This window comes from Aristolochia californica, unplaced genomic scaffold, assembly GCF_029961685.1.
Source record: "Aristolochia californica isolate CCGP_79_NKW_82.1479 unplaced genomic scaffold, dmAriCali1.0.hap1 SCAF_14, whole genome shotgun sequence".
NCBI lineage: Eukaryota > Viridiplantae > Streptophyta > Magnoliopsida > Piperales > Aristolochiaceae > Aristolochia > Aristolochia californica.
Genome location: NW_027181815.1, coordinates 3560064 through 3579658, shown reverse-complemented (window position 1 = coordinate 3579658; position 19595 = coordinate 3560064). Strand labels below are relative to the sequence as shown.

Sequence of the window (19595 nt, the reverse complement as noted above, 5' to 3'; positions counted from 1 at the left end):
ATTCCTATCTTCTACAACAACCAAAGGGGTAGTTCACCTTAATTAATTGGCTGATCACGAATAAGAGTTTTGTTAAAAAAGCTCAACTCCTATTTGAGTTTTGTTAAAAAAACTCAACTCCTATTGCCATAATTTATATAAATAGATATAGGCATATAGACTCTTAAACTCCACGCTAACTCAGCCCTACTGCAAAGCTTTAGGGGGGGTAGAAGCAACCAGAAATGAAACATATACGAAAGCTTACATTTTTAATTAAAAAACTTGTCATTCTTCTCTACAGAGCGAGTCTACCAAGATCCTGTTTAAAAGTTACCCTTAATTTGGCCCTAATTCTATCTATACAAGCTTGATATGCTTACAAATATGATCCCAGAATGATATCCAGGTTAATAAACACAGTCGTGCTGTTGGGATTATCGACAAAATTAACTACAGGCACATGCAATGATAATACGACACATTATCTTTCTTATTTGCTAGCACAGACAGATAAATACAAATGCGGTGAAAAAGATACAACACAGACAGCGCTTGAGACTTTGAGAGACCACAGACTGCCAACGAAGCCAGGGACGAACAGAAAAGCAAGTCACTTCAACAACCACTAATGTCAAAAGTCTCTTGATGGATCACACAGCATGAGGGGCAGCTAAGCAAATTACCTGCTTTCATTTTAGGAACCTGTCGAACCAGTCACTTGCTTCTTTCACCATTAGTGATGTTATTTGATGTCCAATGCCTGGTTGTGCCACGACCTGAACCAAAAAAGAATAATAGACTGCTAAAAGAATAACAGAGTAAGAGTTCTGTTGAAATATAAGTCAAAAAGGTATTTTAGTTATTTCACATGGACGTGTGTCCCTCTTGCCATAGAGGTTAGCTTGTCTTCGTGTTAGAACTATTTGGTCAAATTTTTGTATCATTTTAATGTGTAATTAGAGAGTTACAGGAGTTAAGTGTAGAGGGGCTATATTTATTTGTAATCTTTTTAATTTAAGTGAGGTTATAAAGAGAATTAGGGTCAATCTCGGACCTATTGGCTGCTGCTCTTTCAATGCAGCCGCCTTCCAGCTACTTATCTTTTTCCTCTTCTTTCTTCCTCTATTTCTTCTTATTTTTCATATTTCACAAATTCCTCAGCGTAAAGCTGACTTCCCTAGACTTTTCAAACAAAAAAAAAATGACTTGTCCAGCATCAAGAGTAAACATTCAGAATCGTGTAGTTTGCAACCTTCACTATAAGCATATAGATACTGGTCAGAAATTACTAAAAGGGTTCATAATTATTAAAATAAGGAGATTCAAACCTTAAATTTTTCAGAACAATTAGCATCTTTATAGGCCTTTTCTGCTTTTGATATTGGTATGTTCAAACCAGGAAGTGGGCAACGAGGATCTTCTTCACCTGTATAATTCAAGGTATCACAGAGATGATTAGACACTGCAAATTTCCTCCACAAGCATGACGCTCTCTGTAGTATCTCGATGTAAACCAGACAATAAATGCCAAGTATATATACCATTTATTATCACAAAAGGGCGCGGTGCAATTGCAGGTACTGTGTAAGGTGAATCAAACTCAGCTGCCAGCCCAGGGGCTATCCTAGTCCAAACCTGGCGGAGTATGAACAAATGTCAGATGGTAATTCATACCAGGTTATATGTCATATAACTAGTGCAAAAAGATTGAAGTTTAAAGAATCATATAGAGCAGAACAGTCAAGCCATGTTGGAGAGTTATATACTTCACTCAAACTAATACAAAACAAAAAACTGAATAACAGACTGGTTTAGAAAATATATTGCCTGAATAATTAGAACTCTTGATCATTTGTTTAACTGTTGACAAATTTGAGCCTTCAGTTTGTTTCATGTTGCCATATATAACAAAATTCTAATTCAAACTCACCAAAAAAAAATTGATACCAAAAAGCAACAAAGAGAAATCATATAATATTTTTACAACATCAAGCTAGTTGCATTTTTTAAGTTTTTAAATGCTGAAAGCCTTTTTAACGGGCTCGGGCATCATTTTTACATGTAACAACTGTGCAGCCCAGTCAGTACTAGAGGCTAACAATTTTATCCAGTCACTCGTTCTCTGTCTACCCATTATTTATATATGATATGGACTAAGATTACTTATATAAGGATTCAAGTAAGATTACCCGTCTACCCACATACTGGTCATTACATGGAACTAGAACAAGTAAAGGTCATCTCCTTACCCAATACCAAATTATCAGGATATAGAGGGGTAGATTTGTAATTTCCCCCTCCCTTTGTAATTATAAGAAAAGAACCTTTCATAATACAATGAAGGACTTAATGTAATGAACACTGAAGACAACGTACTCTATAATAACATCATTAGATATTTTTGTAATTTTAATATTACTTTTTAGTTTTTAATAATTTTTGTTCTTACATATATCATCTATTAAATAAGCAATTTAGCTCTTGATTCATTTACCAAGTGGCTAATAGCACAAATAACTGGGTAATGAAACACCCATCATCCATTTTGGATTTAAGTAGTGCCAAAAGGGTACCAGGTAATATAACAGGTTAAGCTTTCCAATTCTTGCTTGTTTATAACTGTACCGAGTTCTTCCCTAATAAACAAACCAAGAATGATGAAAACAAAGAAAACAGAAAAGAAGCCATCTTGGCTTTTCAACTAGGACAATCAATTTTGAATTGATTCTATGATTCTGGGATGGTTTGAAATGAGCCACTAAGGAAAAACAAGGGAACGAATTCCAGGATTTTGTATCAAGGGATGACTCGGGAATTTGAATAGAACAATTGTTTGAGAAACGGCCATGCCATCAACATGAAAGAGTAGCCAGTCAAGGCCAAATTGGTTAAGACAGAATGAAATTTCAACATTCCAACCCATCGATACTATTTCGATGTTTCCTTCCTAGCAACAATAATTCAAATCTTCTGGCCTTGCCTTTGGTCTCTGTCACCACCTCTGTTAAGCAGAAAGTATAACTTGATTTCTTCATCATTAATAGTAATAAAAGAATAGAATTCTTAAACATATCTAGCGAGTACAAAATAAAGGTGGCATACTAAAGAAAATGAATTTGTTGTAATTTTCCGCTATCAGAGTGAAAACTCCAATGAAAACTGAGATAATACCAAGCCCCTAGTTCAAAAATGAGGACACAGCAGATCATGCACAACTAAAACAACAATGCTAACCTTTTCCACCACGTCTTTGTCAATAGCACTTTTGCCAAAATCAATTCGTGCTGCTGTAACAAAGAAGACAGAAAAAGAGAAATCAATGGTTATTTCTTCTCTCCTGAAGGAAGTATTTAATCTAGGGCTGCCAGTGAGCAAACTAAGGTCAATTTAGGGTGACCATATCCAAGTATGGGCTGGCATCTACTTGCCTAACCCACCAAATAAAAAGGTTTCAGGATATCCACTTCAAGTGTTAGAATCAAGCATACAGTTAACCATCAAATGACAAAGTGGAATACTGAAGAGCTTGGATTTGCTTTAAACATCTTATCTGGAGTAATATTAATAAAACAACTAGAACACACGAAATATGGAACTTGCTCCCAGAATAAAAAATCCACTTTTGGCAAACTCAACCTTATGGACAAAAGAAATTTTTTTCGAACAAAACTGCAGGTGTCTAGCTATTCTATAAAACCTTGAGACTCAAAAAGTGCTTAGTCATGCCAACAAGGAAAGCCATTCCTTTCATAGTTATGTTGTCATATTTTCCACCTATTGTCACATCAGTTAGAATGAAGCAGGACCAGGATATCACACACAAGCAATGTAGAAAGGTATCTGTTAGAATGTAGAAAGGTTTAGTGGTTGATTTTCACAGAATTAACCAATCACCAAACATAATTTATTTTCTCAATATATGTGAAAACAAAAATGAAAGTTTTGGCACCTAGCAGCTCCCATCTTAAATCAAGAGGCCCTTATTTTGCTGAAAAGATGAAGAAAAAAAAATTCCTAGAAGTACCAAATACTGGTCCATTTCCAGAAACATAAACCTGGAACTCTTGTTTTTTTTTCTTGTTTTTCAGGGGGAAGGAAGATTGAGAAAAAATTATTCAGAGACAGAGAAAGCCTCTTAAATTACACAAACTCATCCACACAATGACATGATTTAGTTCCACATCAGCATTTTACTGGTAGGGTTTCCCACTCTCGACCAACTGCAACTTGGAATACTATGACCCATATTTATCTTATTGGGTCAGGTTAGTTGAATAACTCTGCCACCCCTCATTTGTCAATGTCAAACAGAGGAATTTAGAGTGACATAGCCTGACCTTCAAAGACAGGTTTTATACTGTCAACTCGAGCCTGCCATTCATCATTGTCTATGGCCCAACGGAACCCCTACAAAAAACAAAAGTAAACAGAAACTTCTCAAATATGCCACAGAAGACCTAGTTCATGAAGTTGCTAACTGCCAGGTATCAATCTCTTCTTGCTCAGAATAAAGAATAAATGCAAGAACATAAACTACAACAAAGACCAGATACAGACCTGAACACCAATTATAGGGGCAACTACTGCATACCGACTATCAGCAAAGGCAGCAAACCATGCATGCATCCCTGAAAAGCATCAATGAAAAGTAAGACTGAAAGTTACTTCTACACTAAAATTGAACACAAGACAATAATTCCTCAAACCTCCTAATGATTCTCCAGTGATCCCAATCCTAGAAGAATCAATATCCTCCCTCTGTGTAAGATAATCAGCAAGCTTTATCAAATCCCACACCTAAAAATCCAGAATCAAAGTCAGACTATTTACAGTACAACTTGCTGCTTCTCTGAAGAAATAAACATGCCTTGTAGGACTTATAAATATGAAGCATTGTGTTACCGTATCAAATATGAAAGGCATAGTATCAGCATTTCTCCAGGAAGATACAAGAGCCTGCATCAAGTAATGGAAACAAATAAAATACCACAATAATAATGATTACGGATGTCTACCCAACATTGAGCATGTAAATGAATAAAATCAGACAATCAATAAGCAAGTCTTCAGAAATTATAGTCTCAAAAAAGTGACTCTTGGTGATGGGTAAAAAAAAGCAGTTAAGTTTGTTTGAAGTAGATCTGGGATTGACTGGAGAACATCAATCAAGTACCTGAGTAAGAAGAGAACTATTTCAAGAGAAGCAGAATCAGATATTTTCCCTAGTTGATAAAGAATAACATGATATTCTTAAAAAGAATAACCCCTCCCCTTTAATAGATCAAAATTCATAACTCCCTGATTCTGAGACCAGTTGATGAAATAGTGGGAGCAAAGATGCAAGTATCAGCAAAGAATCAAGCTGTGAGAAAACCATTTTTCATTGGACGAAAACAATCCAGATGCGAGTACGTTCACTTTTTCACTCCAACTCATGCATCAAAACAAATTATGTACGAAAACAATGAATCAGCTCAATGGAAAGTTTTGGCTGTTTCTGAAAAAGAAAATCTCTTTTATATCCCTGTGGAAGGAAATTGCAGAAAAAAATCTAGTTTTTTCTGTTCCAAAATCAGAACACTATTTTCGTTTTTTCCAAATTTCATCAAACCACCATCACTTATTAAAAAAGTTAATAGTTTTGGCTGTTCCTCTTGCAAATTTTCTTCAGGAAGCAAGTCAAACAGCAACTTCATTCTTTTTTGTTCCTTTTCGTTGTCTTTCTCGTATTTCTTCGTAATTTTGTATTCACTCTTCTAAAAACATTATATGCTACATGCCTTATTAAAAAAAAGAATCAGTTACATTTTTCAAACTTAGTTTATAGTATTACATCCTACCTAATCTTATTAAAAAGTAACTAAAAATAAATTAAAAAAGTACTTCTTAGATGAAAGTAACAGACCAACATCATAACACTTAAGAACCTGATCTTACCAAGCAGAATCAAGGAAGAGGACTCATGTAGTTCATGCCAAGACAATTGGGATAAAGCTATGAGTTCATTGATGTAACTCACTTTTTTTTTAGTGTTAATTATATATGCACACTACACCCCCACATCCATCGTGAAACTTGAACCCGACCCTTCACAATAGAAACTCCCTCGTGTGCCCATTGAACCCAGTGGCAGACATCTTACAGAGATGATATGCCCCCCTATATAAAGAGACACTTCTGGGGGCTGTCTCAGCCAAGACACTCGAATTTTTAGCCACCCAAATCATCTCAAAAAACCGAGACAAAATTTTTATAATAAAGGAAATACCGTACAATAGATTCATATAGTAGAAAAACAAAATTCTTTTCTAAAATAATTGAAAGCAATACATCTATATATGTGGTCTTAGAGCTGGCTCGTTCGCCATGATAGCGTGAGTCAATGGCAACAGCCACATATCCTCGTGAAGCATATGCCTGGAAGAGGAAACAACATCTGTGAGATATATGGATACCACATGTTCCTAAGTGCTTCTTATAAGTGAAATATGGAGAGAGAAAAGCTACCAACAAATTTGATCTGCTATAACAAAATAATCGAGAGAGTGGTACCTCAAGTAATGGCCTTAACCATTCCTTCGCTTTGTAAGAGCTGTGCAGGAAGACTACAGCTGGTCTTTTTTGTTCCTTGCTGTCTTTCATACTCAAAATAAGCACAGGCAAGCGCCCCTGTTCACCCCCCTACAAACAATATTAGGCACATAATGAAAACAGGATGTCATCGTAGTGGTACACAAAATAACCTAAAATTTACTTCACCATATGTGGACAATGATTAGAATTATAATAATTTATGGAAACAAATTCTGGACATAAGATAGACAGCCTTTTAAAGTAATTTTATTTTCTTTGGGTGTACTACAAGAGGGAAGGATGAGCATAAGCAGATCAAAGAGTACAACAAAAGGAAGATCTTCCAGCAAAATATTACTGGCACATGTCTTTCTACCTTGGCTATGGAAGAGCAAGACAAATATCATCACTTGTGAATGATTCTGGGTATATACCCAATAAAGGCAATTTGCAAAGGATTTTTATGCATGGAATCCAACAGATACCATTGTAAACATATGATCTGTTAATGACGCTTGTCACATGCAATCAAACTGCAACTCATATATTCATTACTCATCCTTGACTGTGAGAATAAGGCGACATAGTGCTGGCCTTATCGAAGGGAATTTTGAGAAAACAGATGACTGAATTTCTTGCCAACTTCTATGTTGAAAGAAATTGCTGAATTAATCCAAAGCCAAGACAAGTTTTAGCGATTACAGTTGTGATACTAAATGTCAACTCCATCTTCAGAATAAATGAAAAAGAAAAAAAAGATTGAAAGTCCAGTTTTTCACGAACACATGAAAACATTTTTAATTGACTTGGGAAACCAGAAGAAGGTCTACTTCAAATCAGGATTGTTGATCCAAAAAAGTCAAAGCTGAATCAGGTTCTTCCTAGTCCAGTAGAAGCTTTAAAGGAGGGCCACCATGGTTGTTGAATGAAATCCTTTCAAACAAGAAGATTTTGACATGGAATTACATGATATTTAATACAAATGATAATCCTTAGTTATTATGGTGACAAAATACTAATCTAGCAAGCTTACCTCTGTAATCAAGTAGAGGTTCTCCTCTACAAGTCTATCCTTAAAATCTATGATATCCACTTTCGGGCATGATTCCATTACCTTCGACATGAAAAACAAGAAATTAAAATATGGCCTACATCATCCCAAACACACAAAATAGTGGAAAACTTTAAAAATCACTAGCAGCAAATTCAAACCTCAGGGGAGGAAGATCCACCCTGATACATCGGATCTGTCACGGGCTTCGTGAGCTCCACGGAAAGAGGAACTGTAAAAGAAAGAGAAGGCAATCACTGAACTGGATAACAAGATTGTACTATAAACAAACTGCATATACTAATTAACAAAAAAAAAATGCATAACGAACAATTGCAGTCCATAAAAAGCAGCAATTCAACCCCCGTTCTGAGAAAGTTGGACAGAAAAAATCAAATTTGACGTCTCTAGTTCAAAGAGGGCTCAAATTTTACTAACGCCACCTTCATCAACCTCCAGTAAAACTGCTCATCACCATTTCCAACATCTCCAAACAAAATCAATCAAATATCTTTTACTTAACTAATTTCCTCGTCTTTACATAAACCAATGTATACGCGATCCAATTCAAGTCCAGATTGCGAAAAACAAACGAGAAAACACGTCAGAGCTCCAGGACTAATGTTTACCGTCGCCAGAGCGCCGACTGCGCAGAACCTGGATGAAATCGGAACGTAGCTTGTCGACATTAAGGGCTTCCATTTTCAGTCCAAAGAGGGAGTCGCGCCTTCCCGATACCTGAAGTGGGAGGTTGTTATAGCCGGTGAATCCCCGTAGCGACGGGAGCATGTGAGGACGAACTGCTGGGGGGAGCGTGACAGGTCGCACTTGCCATGCAGGTAGGGTTCGCAGAAGCATCCCACCATAAACGACGCAGAGGAGTTGGTAGAGTAGCACTGTTAAAACCGTGCACCTTCTTCTTTCCTTGATGGATCCATCCTTCAGCACATGCTTCGTGAATCCAGATTTCAGATAACGTAAATATCATAATATCAGTTGGTGCATTAACCGTGGGCGTAGTCAACCAAAACTACATCTAAACCCAAATTCTGGGAGGACTACGTTGAGCAAAAGAGTTGGAGAGTACACAATCTGGCCTTCTTTCGACTATCGTATTGACCTTCCCATTGATGCAGTCCACTAGTGTTCCCGAGCTGTCATGGATTCTCCATCTTTTGACCTGCAAATGTTGTTAATCTCTCTATTCCGAAAGTTTGATTTTACGATGTGCACACCATAACATCCTCATTTTGATTTATAATCCCTCTCTGGCTCTCTCACCCACGTTATGGGTGAGTCGGGTTAGGGGATCCGATTCAATCCTTCTACAATGACCTGACCCGCCCCAAGTCTGCTCGAGTCAGATCGCAACTCGGAATTTTAGGAACCCATCAGATCCCATTTCTGAATCGTAATACCATACCCTTCTTGTTTTTAATTACTTTAAAAAAATAATTACCTGGACTTGTGAGTCTTGGATTTTTTAATGTTTTTTAAATTAAAATAAATTTCTATTATTTTTAAAGTCGATAATTAGTGAAATAACTAGAACAACTAAATCATTATAAACTTGAAAAAATAAAATTATTTTTTTGTTTTGAGAATTTGAAAGGATAAGGGAGTCATATCCCCTATCTGATTTTGTAGATTGAATGGAAAATATGGCGCCTTTATCTTTGTTGTTCTCATCAACTAAAAAACGTAAAACGGAGAGTTCACAAAGTCGAACCATTTTTTCAAATGGCATCCTTTATAGGCTGATTTCTTCCCAATAAATTAAAAGGTTTTACTAAAGTATTATCAATTAAGGATGATAAATACCGAATAAGAAACTAATTTGTTTCTTCTAAAATTTGAAATTCCGACACTAAATTCCTTGATAATACGAAGAAATTTATTTATTTTTATTTTTTTGGTGCAGGCAGTAGCAAATATGTGGGGTGGAGATTTTGATTGCTAGAAAAGAATCACATTATTTACAATAAAATAATTTACTTATTAATATTTATGAAAAACCATCATGTATATTTCATCATTAAGAATAATATAAATATAAAATTTAAAATAAAAATATTAATCCTAGATCTATGAGAAATTAAATGAATGTAAAATAAGAATAAATTGAAATTTAAGCTGAAATTTGAGTGTATCTAACTTATATAGTTTGGGTTCATATTATTTTTCCTTATATTTGTATAAAAAATGAACATTAAGTCTATACCTAACTTAGGAATATGGACCTAAGTGCACCTGTTTTTTTTATTTATCTATCAATTTTGAATCAAATGACTATAGAAAAGGAAAATGGATCTAAATTCGTACCTGGCATAGGAATATGGTAATTTTTAATTTAAATGACTTAAAACTGATTTATTCTCATTCTATATTTTAAATTGAAATGAAAATTCAAGAATTAAATTAAAAAATGAAGTAAAAGGTCTTACGTCTATGCATCGAGATCCGACTTGGAATCGGAACCTTACTCGAAATCGAATGTAACTTTAAAGGTCAGACTCAGCTCTAACTCATGGTGGGTCAGTCAATCACACAAAAGACTCTAATCTAAGTTGAGTCATCATACCATGGTTAAAAATGGCTGGGTCGTCGGGAAGGCCACCAACGGCTTCTTAGATGCGTCTCACAGTAGTAATGAGAGTGCTAGATTCGTTTCAATCATATGGTACGTTTTCACCTGAGACGAGTGATGATAAAATGAATGTAAGAGAGAAAATCTTGACCGTCTACCGATCCGACGTGTGTTCAAACTCGAAATCGCCGTCCAGGTGTCACTTGCGAGAAGTAAAGTCCAGGGAGGAATTTTTGCGGCACTCGTTCGCATGCAGCGCACTCTAGTTTCCAAACAGGGATGCTCTCTTTAGCGGGCAAACTTTTTCAATAAACAAGTCTTCAAAACACGAAAATTCTCTATTTATCCGTCACGAATCCGACGGCCATGAGAGCGCTATCCTTTAGTTTATGAATTTTGACCGTCGATCCAAAAAACCCATCGCCTACGTCGGATTCGTCGCAAACCCTGATCCGTCCATCAAAAAATTGGAATTCAATTCAAAACTTCAAAACCAGAGAGGGAGGAGAGAGGCGTATTGTATTACCGTCTCTCGCCTTCCAATTTTCTCTTATACTTTCAAAATCGTGCTCTCTCTCTTTCTCTCTCTATCTCTCTCTCCCTCCCTCTCTGTACGGATAGAGTTCAGCGGTTTGGAAGTTTTCCGGTGGCATTGGCCGGTGGAGTGGCGCCGGCGATTTGTAAACCGATCCGGCATGTGTCGAATTATTGGGTGTTGATGAAGCAGATGCGGGAATAAGGAGAGGGTTAGGAGTGAATCGCTGATTAAAAGTAGTTTTTTTTGGTCATTCGTGTGCTTCTCTTGCGGGTTTCCTGGCGGCGGTGGGAGAATTAAGAATTGATGGAGCAAGGGCTTCAATCGGCGGCTTCCGCTTCGGCCTCTGCGGCGGATTTTCCTGCGAAGAAGCTAGCTCGGCAGCTGGATTTCACGGCTTTCTGCGGTGTGTCACCGGCGGGGTCGGTCCCCGAGCCGCCGCTCCTGCAGCCGTCTCCTATCCATCCGTCGTTGTCTATGTCCACTATTGTGTGAGTTTCAAAATTCATTTGGCTGTTTTATGATTTTTTTTTTTTTTTGGCGAGCTTACTGCGTTTTCTGGTCCTTTCGATGTTTTTTTTCCCAATGGATTGAATGGCAATATACGAGGCTTTTAGCTAATTATGTTTGACTCGGAGAAATGGATTTATTTGAACCGAATGTGACTTGACTTACATCTGATGTAATGTAAAATATTCAAAAGACGGGGGGAAGTATAGGATGTTTTAAGAGTTTTAAGGTACGATTTTGTTTGAGTGGTTTTCTTTTCTGCTTTTCCTTTTTGTCTTTTAAATTAGAGAAGACGTTAACCGGGAGTCACTCGTAGAGGCCGAGTATAAAGTTCCTTATATGAATCAGGACCTGTATTTTTCGTTTCCCTTATTCATGCCATGACGTATAAAATTATTATATAATGTCATTTTTTAAAATTAGTTATACTATTATCTTCCACTTTTTCCTTGAATACTGGACGAACTAAGTGTAAATTTTTTCCCTTTGTGATCAATCTGGTGGCTGTCCCTGTGGAAGAGTGCCAAAGCTCAACTTAAGAATGTAAGAGAGGTGCAGACATCTGTTTTTTTTTTTTTTTTTTGGGGTATACGAGTATTATATTTAGTTCATGCTTACCGCTTAGGCCTCTACTTGTTTGAGTTTTTTGAAATTTGAATTTATAATCTTTGAATAGTTTTGTCTGCCTTTGGGTGGGATTCAAAACTAGTTCTACAAATTTCTTGGAATTGGTAATATCTGTTGCTGTTTAGTGCTTGACGAGAATTTGTTTCTGTATGAAGTGAAAATTCAAATCTAACAATGTATTTCTCTTTGCAGAAAGCCGGATTCCCCTCAAGCTCGATCACGTCCACCCTTTGATATAAAGGATAATACTCCAAAGAAACAAAAGCAGTGTAACTGCAAACACTCCCGGTGCCTGAAGTTGTAAGTGTTTCAATATGCATTATCTCTTAGAAAGTTTTCTGCTTTATCTTCATAGATACCTGCCAGTTTTATATTGTGTGTTGATCCTTGTATTGTGCACTTTCTTCTTAACACTGGAATAATTTGTGGACATTTTATATGGGTCCATAGAGTGGTAGTTGAGGGCTGATCTCTATGATGCCATAATGGTCTATTTTCTAGCTTTGCCTGGTCTCTGTTCTGTATGTGGATGGGAGAGACTGGACAATGGTCATAAGGATTAATCATTCATTATTTAAGCACATGTAGTTGTAAATTTTACAAACTATTTAAACCATAGTGCATTATATTGCCTCGTACCTCTTTTCTTTTTCTTTTTAAATGAGTAATCTAATTGAAGAGGCTAGCTTTTCTTTAGTATATGTATCTAATCTCATCTCAACCATACACCTGTAAGGTACTGTGAGTGTTTCGCATCGGGTGTTTACTGTGATGGATGTAACTGTACAAACTGTCAAAATAATGTCGAGAATGAAGGTGCTAGGCAGGAAGCTGTTGAAGCTACTCTGGAGCGGAATCCAAATGCCTTCAGGCCAAAGATAGGTAGCAGCCCACACGCCTCTCGGGATAATAGGGTATGTGTCTGAACTGATTGAAAATAGTTTCCATTTAGTGCGGAAGTTTGCTCAGATAGCAGCTTTGCTAAGTTCATCCTGTTTTGATTCTGGAGTATGCATCAGTTCTGATCTCATGTTTACCAACTGCTAAGGTACATTGTGGTATGTAATGACCTCTTTTGATAGGATTATGAAGAGGCCTGACTAACTTAAGACATCTTTTTGGTTGAAGACTTTTGGCAGCAGTTTTTTGTTGAACTCAACCTGTGAAGTGAGACTTTCAGATTGCTTTTCCTTCTCTGTTTATTCTGACAAAATCTTTTTTTTTTACTGAATAAATGAATCAATGTCTAAGTAATGTTTGGCTTCAAACAACGTTACACTTTATACTACTAAAACTCTATTCGTGTGTCGTGTAAGTGAGTGGTCGGCTATTTCTCTCCGTGCTTTTGTTTCAGGTTTCTATGAATGTAAATTAAATGTTTCTCATGAAATTTTTACATGGCAATGAATCAGGTTATTTTTGTGTCACTATTTACTAAAAAAATTCTTATGATAAGGAGAAATGTTTTTCTTTCTTTGTTTATTGTGTATGTCAAGTTTTTCTTTTTAGTTTTTATTTTTATGTATCACATACATTTGGAAACTGCTCATTACTACTAAAAGACCAGCCGAACTGATGCAAAGATAAAAGTTTTCTAGAGAACAAGTAAGCTCATGGTGTAGCAAAGATAATTAGTTGCTTGATAGTCATTAATGATGTAATACATGGTCAGACATGAGGTTTTCTTTAAGACTATAATAAGAAAACTTCTCTGACAGAATTCATCATCAACTGTCAGGTTATTGCATGGGCTTAATTACTTTCCTGACACAGCCAAGAAACAGTTAGTTTTTACTGATATTCTTAACATAAAATTCTTTATTTGTCTCTGAATTTCTTGTATTCCCTGTTATGTTTCTGGTTATTATCTGGCATGCATATTAACTGGTTGAACAACTCTAGGAGGAAAGTGGAGAGTTGCCATTGGTGGGGAAGCACAACAAGGGATGTCACTGTAAGAAATCAGGGTGCCTCAAAAAGTATTGCGAGTGCTTCCAGGCCAACATTCTCTGCTCTGAAAACTGTAAATGTCAAGACTGCAAGAACTTTGAAGGCAGTGAAGAGAGACGAGCGCTATTCAATCCAGATCACGGACATGCTATTTATGTACATCAGGCCGCTAATGCAGCCATTAGTGGTGCTATTGGAACATCTGGTTATGCATCTCCTCCTGCTAGCAAGAGGAGGAAAAACCAAGACATTCTGTTCGGTGCAGCAGTTAAGGACCCAACATTACATAGACTTGCTCAATTCCCTCAGGTATTGTTGTCTTCGTATATATAGGAAGAAGACCATTTCTGCCAATGAAATTAACCATTAGTAGTTACTACTGACTGCAATTGTCCTCAGCTGGATTTGTGTCAAGCTTTGGGAGCTAGAAATTGATGTGTTTGGCCTTGGTTCGTATCAGCTATCTACAGTTAGCCATGAGCTTGCACGTGATAAAAAAGGTTTAACCAGCTTGAGCATATCATGTTTGTGAATCTATCTGATCCAAGCAAGGTTTGCTCATAAAATGTTGGGACCTCAAGATACACATAAAAGTTTCTGTAAAAATGGTCAAAGAGGTAAATTAATCTTAACTATATAATATTTATAGTTTATACACCTCATTTCAAAAAAAGTAAAAAAACTATATAATATATATACAAATTTTACCAAATATTTGGTGCATTACAATAGGAAGCAGCAAATGTCACAGACACACACTTGTAATGGCTTATTGTGAGAGGGGCATAATAAACTGACTAGGAAAATAAGCACAAATCTCAATGATAAAAGCATATAAAGTATTAGTAAGTTAGCTCAATCATTTAAAGTAAAATGAATCAAGAAAATCATATGTTCAAAGAAGTGTTTCACAACAAGTTCTTGTTACACGTGCTTCAACTGGGCAAATCACCCAGTTAACATATCTAGGCAAGCTTCTGGGGTCTAGTCCTGTCTGAAGTTCTGGATCTGGATCCCAACTTTTGAAAGCCAATACACCTTAAATTTAAATTTTAGATGATTCCATGTTTATAAATGGAATAAAATTCAGTTTTGTTAAGCTGATCTTGAGGAAGTTTTAATGAATCTGGCTCAGAGCTCTTATGAGAGGCAAGGTTCCATAAATAGTTTTCTTACAATTTGTCAATTCCTGTACTGTGCCTGCCATTCAAACTTGCAGCCCTACTTTCTATTTCGGTGTCCCAATTTTTATGAGCACCTGATTGAATCATTAATCGGTTATCATTTTCTTCATTACCTTTTGTGGGTGATATATTCCCTTTAGCTTCTCAAGTTAAAGATGCTGTTTCACTTTACCAGTTGGTACATACGCAATAGTGGTAGAAACAGAAATATGAAAAGAGTAGGAAATTCTCTAATACTTGTCAGTAATGTTCTGCAAGGAAACAGATTAACCATCAAAAGTGGACCCTCTAGCTTCTCAGTTGATGAATTGGCAAGTTATTTGTTTGCTTATTTGCCAATGAGTTCATGGTTTCATGTTGTGTCAGGGGAATCATTTGAAAACTGCTGCACCCTCATCTTCCATGAATTCTGTTCCTGCGGCTCGTGTTGCTAATTCTGCTGCGCTGGGATCTTCAAAACCCCCATATAGGTGCTTAATCATTCAAACATTTAATCTGATTTTTCCTTTTCCATTTCCTTTTTGATCTTGATGCTAATGTGCGTTTTATCAAATTTGATCTACAATTTTTCCTGTACTTGTTTTAAGGTCATTGTTAGCTGATGTGGTAAAACCTCAGAATGTGAAAGAGTTGTGCAGGCTTTTGGTGGTAGTAGCAGGAGAGGCTGCTAAGGCAGTTGCAGGTATATTTTTCAAACATTGATGTATCATTTCCTTTCATATTTTATATGGCATATACTTTTCAAATTTGGTGATCATTTAAGTACATTAGCTTGATGTTTAAAAGGCTGATACATGGACCTTTGTTTTGGTCAAGGATGTCAAGTTCTACCATGCAGTACTGCTAACCTGATTTGTATAATGTTGAACTAACCTTCAAAAGTCCTCATTACTTATGAGGTCTAGAATGTCGGGCTGATATTTTATTTTAAGGAAGGACAAATAGAGAGATGGCATCAATAGGAAATTAGAAGTATTAAGTTGGGTCCAAGGCCCTTCCCAAAATGACTAGCCAACTTAAGAAACCTCATTTCCAACTAATAAACTCAAAATCTTTGTACTTACTAATCCATGTGGGACTATTTCTTAACACTCCTCCTCACGTGTAGTCCTTCTTTTTGTGGCTCTGCAAGTGGATAATTTGGGTGTATGCTCTCTTTTGTGGCTCTAAAAGTGGATAATTTTAGGTGTAGACCTTCTTTGTGGCTCTACAAGTGGATAGTTTTAGATGTAAGCCCACATATGAGTACCTGCTTTGATACCATGTGAAGTTGGGTCCAAGGCCTATCCCAAAATGACTAGCCAACTTAGGAAATCTCTTTTCCAACTAATAAACTCAAGATCTTTGTACTCACTAATCTATATGGGACTATTATTTAACAAGAAGTATAAAGATAATTCTAGGTATATAAAGGTTTCACATTAGCTAATTAAAGTTTTCACTCCTGAGAGACTCTCTCTACTAACTATGCTCAATCATCCAAGAGAAAGGTAGCATTAAGGGGAATGTTCCTCATTGTAAAATGCATGACTTGTACTTGGCATTTGTGGTACTATGGTATAGGCAAATGCTTAAAAAGGTGAAGGCCGTAGTGCACTATTCTATAGAGAATGAGATGAAAACGTTGATGTGGATTTGCAACAAAACTAGGAAGGACAAACTAAAAATGAACATAGTGTGAGTGATACTAAAGAAAATAGAAAAGGACAGTCGACTTTTTTATTTTTTGTTTGGATAAAGAATAGGTCAGTTGATTCAGAAGGTTTCTGCACCAACAGAAACACATGATAGTTAGAATTTTTTTGTCAATGTTGGTTGAGGGAGCAGCAAGTTGTAGAGGATTACTAGAATTGGCATGGAAGTGGTGATGAAAACTTTAAGGCCCAACCCAGGGATGGAGTTAGCTAAGGATAAAGCAGAATGGGTGTGTATTCTTGTAGCCATTCACCAATTAGTTGGGAGAGGGCTCTGATGATTTTGATGATCTGATAAATTTATACTTGATAATTTGTATATTTTGCTCTTTGGGTTTGTACTGAGTTGGTGAGGACCTTTTTTATGTTGTTTTGGGTCTTTGTTGACTACATAAAAATTATCTTTCCAGTTCATACACCTCATCCAGTGCTTTGGCTTCCAAGTTCATATCTTCCAATTATAGTGAAAACTAATTTAATTCTTGTTTCCCTCCACGAATGCAATTCTATCTTTGGTTGCTTAAAAAAGCAAAATTACCTATCTTAGTTATGTTAACGTCTCAATCTCGTTCTATTTGACAACAAGCATGTTTTATGGACACTATGAATCCTTGGTATTCTAATCTAAAGTGTGACTAGCAACAACCTCTTATTTTTTCGCTTGATATCATATCCTGCAAAGAGTGGCATGATTGATAATTAGCCAGAGTGTCATCTTACAGAAAATCCCATTTCATGTTCAACTCAAGATGGAGATGATAGTTCAAAAGAACCAGATTTTCTGAAAGTAGCTGTTGATGACCGGTCAAGTGCTAATCAGGCTGACAAGACAAGTACAGATGAGTTGAATTTTGATAGTGCTGATTTTCTGAAAGGAAGACCCATGTCCCCTGGAACACTTGCATTAATGTGTGACGAGAAAGATGCAGTGCTTATGGGACAGGCTTCCCCATCCTGTTCCATGAGTGGTGGTCGAGGCATCCATGTAGGCACTCCATATGGCCCGCGGGTGACAGAGATATATGCAGAACAGGAGAAATGTATCTTGACAGAATTCCGAAATTGTCTTCATAAAATCATGACATGTGGCAAAATAAAAGGTAGGTTGATCAATCTCTTAAAACCATTCGTTTCAAAGTGTATAAGGGGTGTGACTTGCATGCCGGGTCCTTAGAAAAGCTGGTATAACCACAGATATATTTAGCAGTTATAATGCCATATATGATGCTCATTGTCTCATGTCAAATGAGGAGTTAGACTCCTCAACAAAAGGTTGATTGAATTGATGGGATACCTTCTGGATAGAAATGGAGCTCATTCATGGTCTGATGGCTTATGACATCAATGGCCTTGATCAGGATATTTTAAAAAAATGCTCTTGAACATGACTAGCTTTTTTGGCTTCCGCGGAAAGTTGCATTTTAAAACGTAAATGTCTGAATCTCTGTTTTTCTTTTCATTTTTATGATGTCTAAAGAAATTATCTTAATTAATCTAATCTTTGAATTTGTAATGATGTTTGAAAAAAAACAATCTTTATGGTCTAATCTTTAGTAATTGTGGGGCAACATTGATTAAGATATTGGTTGAGTTCATTTCAACTGTTCCAATATTGGGCACAACATGCACAATGTCTGGACGGTCCTGCAAAGAGAAACCTTAGAACTAGGCCACTCTACCCTTCTTTTCTACAGACTTGTCAGAGTTCAATTAGGTCACATTTGCCTGTTGTCATATGTTGTATTTGTTATCTGCCATTTAGAATTCTCCAATTGATAACTTTTGGGTGTCTCTTCCTCTAAATCAGTTTTTTTTTTTTTTTTGGGTAATGTAAACTAGTATGATGTGAAATTGTAAATTGTGCTCTCTGAGAGGTTAGTATCTTGATTTTATTTAGGAGGAGATACCTAGCAGAAGTTCTCTTCTTCTTACAAACATTTTGAAAATCATGGCAAATATGAGCAGGTGATGCTTGATTTCAGTTGGAGCATGAAATCAACAATATTATCCATGCAACTGGAAAGTTTGTTGCACTGTTTTTGAAACACTTTTCTTCTGTATTGAGAAATTTAACCAACCCTTTTCCTTTATGTTTCATGTCCATCGGCGGGGAAACAGGTCACCCTAACTCATGTTAACAGTTGTCCTATACCTGTTTGCACTATCTACGTGTGAGTTTGATATCTATTTTCCAAATTGAAACCATTGAAACTGTATAGAGCGGTGTGGTTCAGAGAATGCTTGGTGACTTTGAAAAACGTTGTTCATAAAGTTTGATGTTGATTTTCTTGTTTGTGCTTGAGCAGATGATCTGATTGCTGATTTTTTATTTTGTTTCCTTCTGAAACAGTGGCAAATTATTCTTCTTTGACTGAAAAAACTGACTCTGTAAGTCATCCAGAACCTCTTGGTAATGGAATTGCAAGAGATGTACCTTCAGCTGGACCAGGTTTGATTCTAGCTGGAAATGTGACGACGACGGCTAATAACAAGAATCTGCCTCAAAAGGTTGGACACGTGGTCGTGAATGGACAATTGAAACCAAAGTTAGAAAATGTTGAAACTTAGAGGTGTAGAGTATCTGAATCTTGGGTGCATCTCTGTAATATTGTGCTGATGTCCAATCTGGCAGCCATTGCTGCAATTATAGCAAGTGTAATTTGCTGATCCAGTCGTGGGCAAAGTGATCTGCGATTGGACCCAATTTTTTCTTCGCCCTTTCCTCTTCCTTCATTCTGTTCCATTTTTCTTCTCCTTTCTTCACATCAATTTTGTATTTAAGTCTGTTTAATTCATAAAGCCCCATGAGGGTGTTCATCAATAGAATGTAGTCTGGCATATTATCTCGTCTCCGGATGATTTTGGTGTGGATTGATTTGGTTTGGACAGTGCTCTAGTGTAT

The 19595-nt window shown here is 36.5% G+C and overlaps 2 protein-coding genes across 6 annotated transcripts; one reads left to right on the top strand and one right to left on the bottom strand.

The window, feature by feature from the left end:
* Nucleotides 1–232: 232 nt before the first annotated feature.
* On the bottom strand, nt 233–8817 carry LOC137950456 (uncharacterized). 3 transcript variants are annotated; one of them, XM_068796931.1, is made up of 14 exons: nt 8236–8817; nt 7768–7838; nt 7589–7669; nt 6535–6663; nt 6313–6399; nt 4885–4938; nt 4689–4779; nt 4540–4610; nt 4320–4389; nt 3217–3269; nt 1524–1617; nt 1311–1408; nt 666–758; nt 233–557 (listed from the first exon to the last, which is right to left on the bottom strand). In XM_068796931.1, the coding sequence occupies exons 1-13, from the start codon at nt 8462–8464 to the stop codon at nt 672–674; spliced, it is 1215 nt and encodes a 404-aa protein (XP_068653032.1). In that variant the 5' UTR covers nt 8465–8817; the 3' UTR covers nt 233–557; nt 666–671. The 3 variants fall into 3 exon arrangements, with proteins under 3 accessions (XP_068653032.1, XP_068653034.1, XP_068653033.1); XM_068796933.1 differs by having other exon boundaries at nt 233–758; nt 8236–8557; nt 8694–8798; XM_068796932.1 differs by having other exon boundaries at nt 233–758; nt 3217–3266.
* A 1931-nt stretch (nt 8818–10748) lies between these two features.
* On the top strand, nt 10749–19524 carry LOC137950455 (protein tesmin/TSO1-like CXC 5). 3 transcript variants are annotated; one of them, XM_068796929.1, is made up of 8 exons: nt 10749–11219; nt 12058–12165; nt 12602–12779; nt 13768–14124; nt 15366–15469; nt 15587–15681; nt 17416–17793; nt 19095–19524. In XM_068796929.1, exons 1-8 carry the CDS (start codon nt 11035–11037, stop codon nt 19259–19261), a joined length of 1572 nt encoding a protein of 523 aa, XP_068653030.1. In that variant the 5' UTR covers nt 10749–11034; the 3' UTR covers nt 19262–19524. The 3 variants fall into 3 exon arrangements, with proteins under 3 accessions (XP_068653030.1, XP_068653029.1, XP_068653031.1); XM_068796928.1 differs by having other exon boundaries at nt 19044–19524; XM_068796930.1 differs by lacking the exon at nt 19095–19524 and adding an exon at nt 18812–18991.
* Nucleotides 19525–19595: the final 71 nt, after the last annotated feature.

What these genes read in the sequence shown, in the direction of transcription:
- LOC137950456 (XM_068796931.1), bottom strand. Translation starts at nt 8,464, where the DNA reads ATGCTTCTGCGAACCCTACCTGCATGGCAAGTGCGACCTGTCACGCTC. An exon ending in CAGTCGGCGCTCTGGCGACG is followed by an intron (nt 7,839 to 8,235) that starts GTAAACATTAGT and finishes TTTCTTTTACAG; the next exon opens with TTCCTCTTTCCGTGGAGCTC. An exon ending in CACTGGAGAATCATTAGGAG is followed by an intron (nt 4,611 to 4,688) that starts GTTTGAGGAATT and finishes GATGCTTTTCAG; the next exon opens with GGATGCATGCATGGTTTGCT.
- LOC137950455 (XM_068796928.1), top strand. Translation starts at nt 11,035, where the DNA reads ATGGAGCAAGGGCTTCAATCGGCGGCTTCCGCTTCGGCCTCTGCGGCG. An exon ending in TCTTCAAAACCCCCATATAG is followed by an intron (nt 15,470 to 15,586) that starts GTGCTTAATCAT and finishes ACTTGTTTTAAG; the next exon opens with GTCATTGTTAGCTGATGTGG. An exon ending in GGCTGCTAAGGCAGTTGCAG is followed by an intron (nt 15,682 to 17,415) that starts GTATATTTTTCA and finishes GTCATCTTACAG; the next exon opens with AAAATCCCATTTCATGTTCA.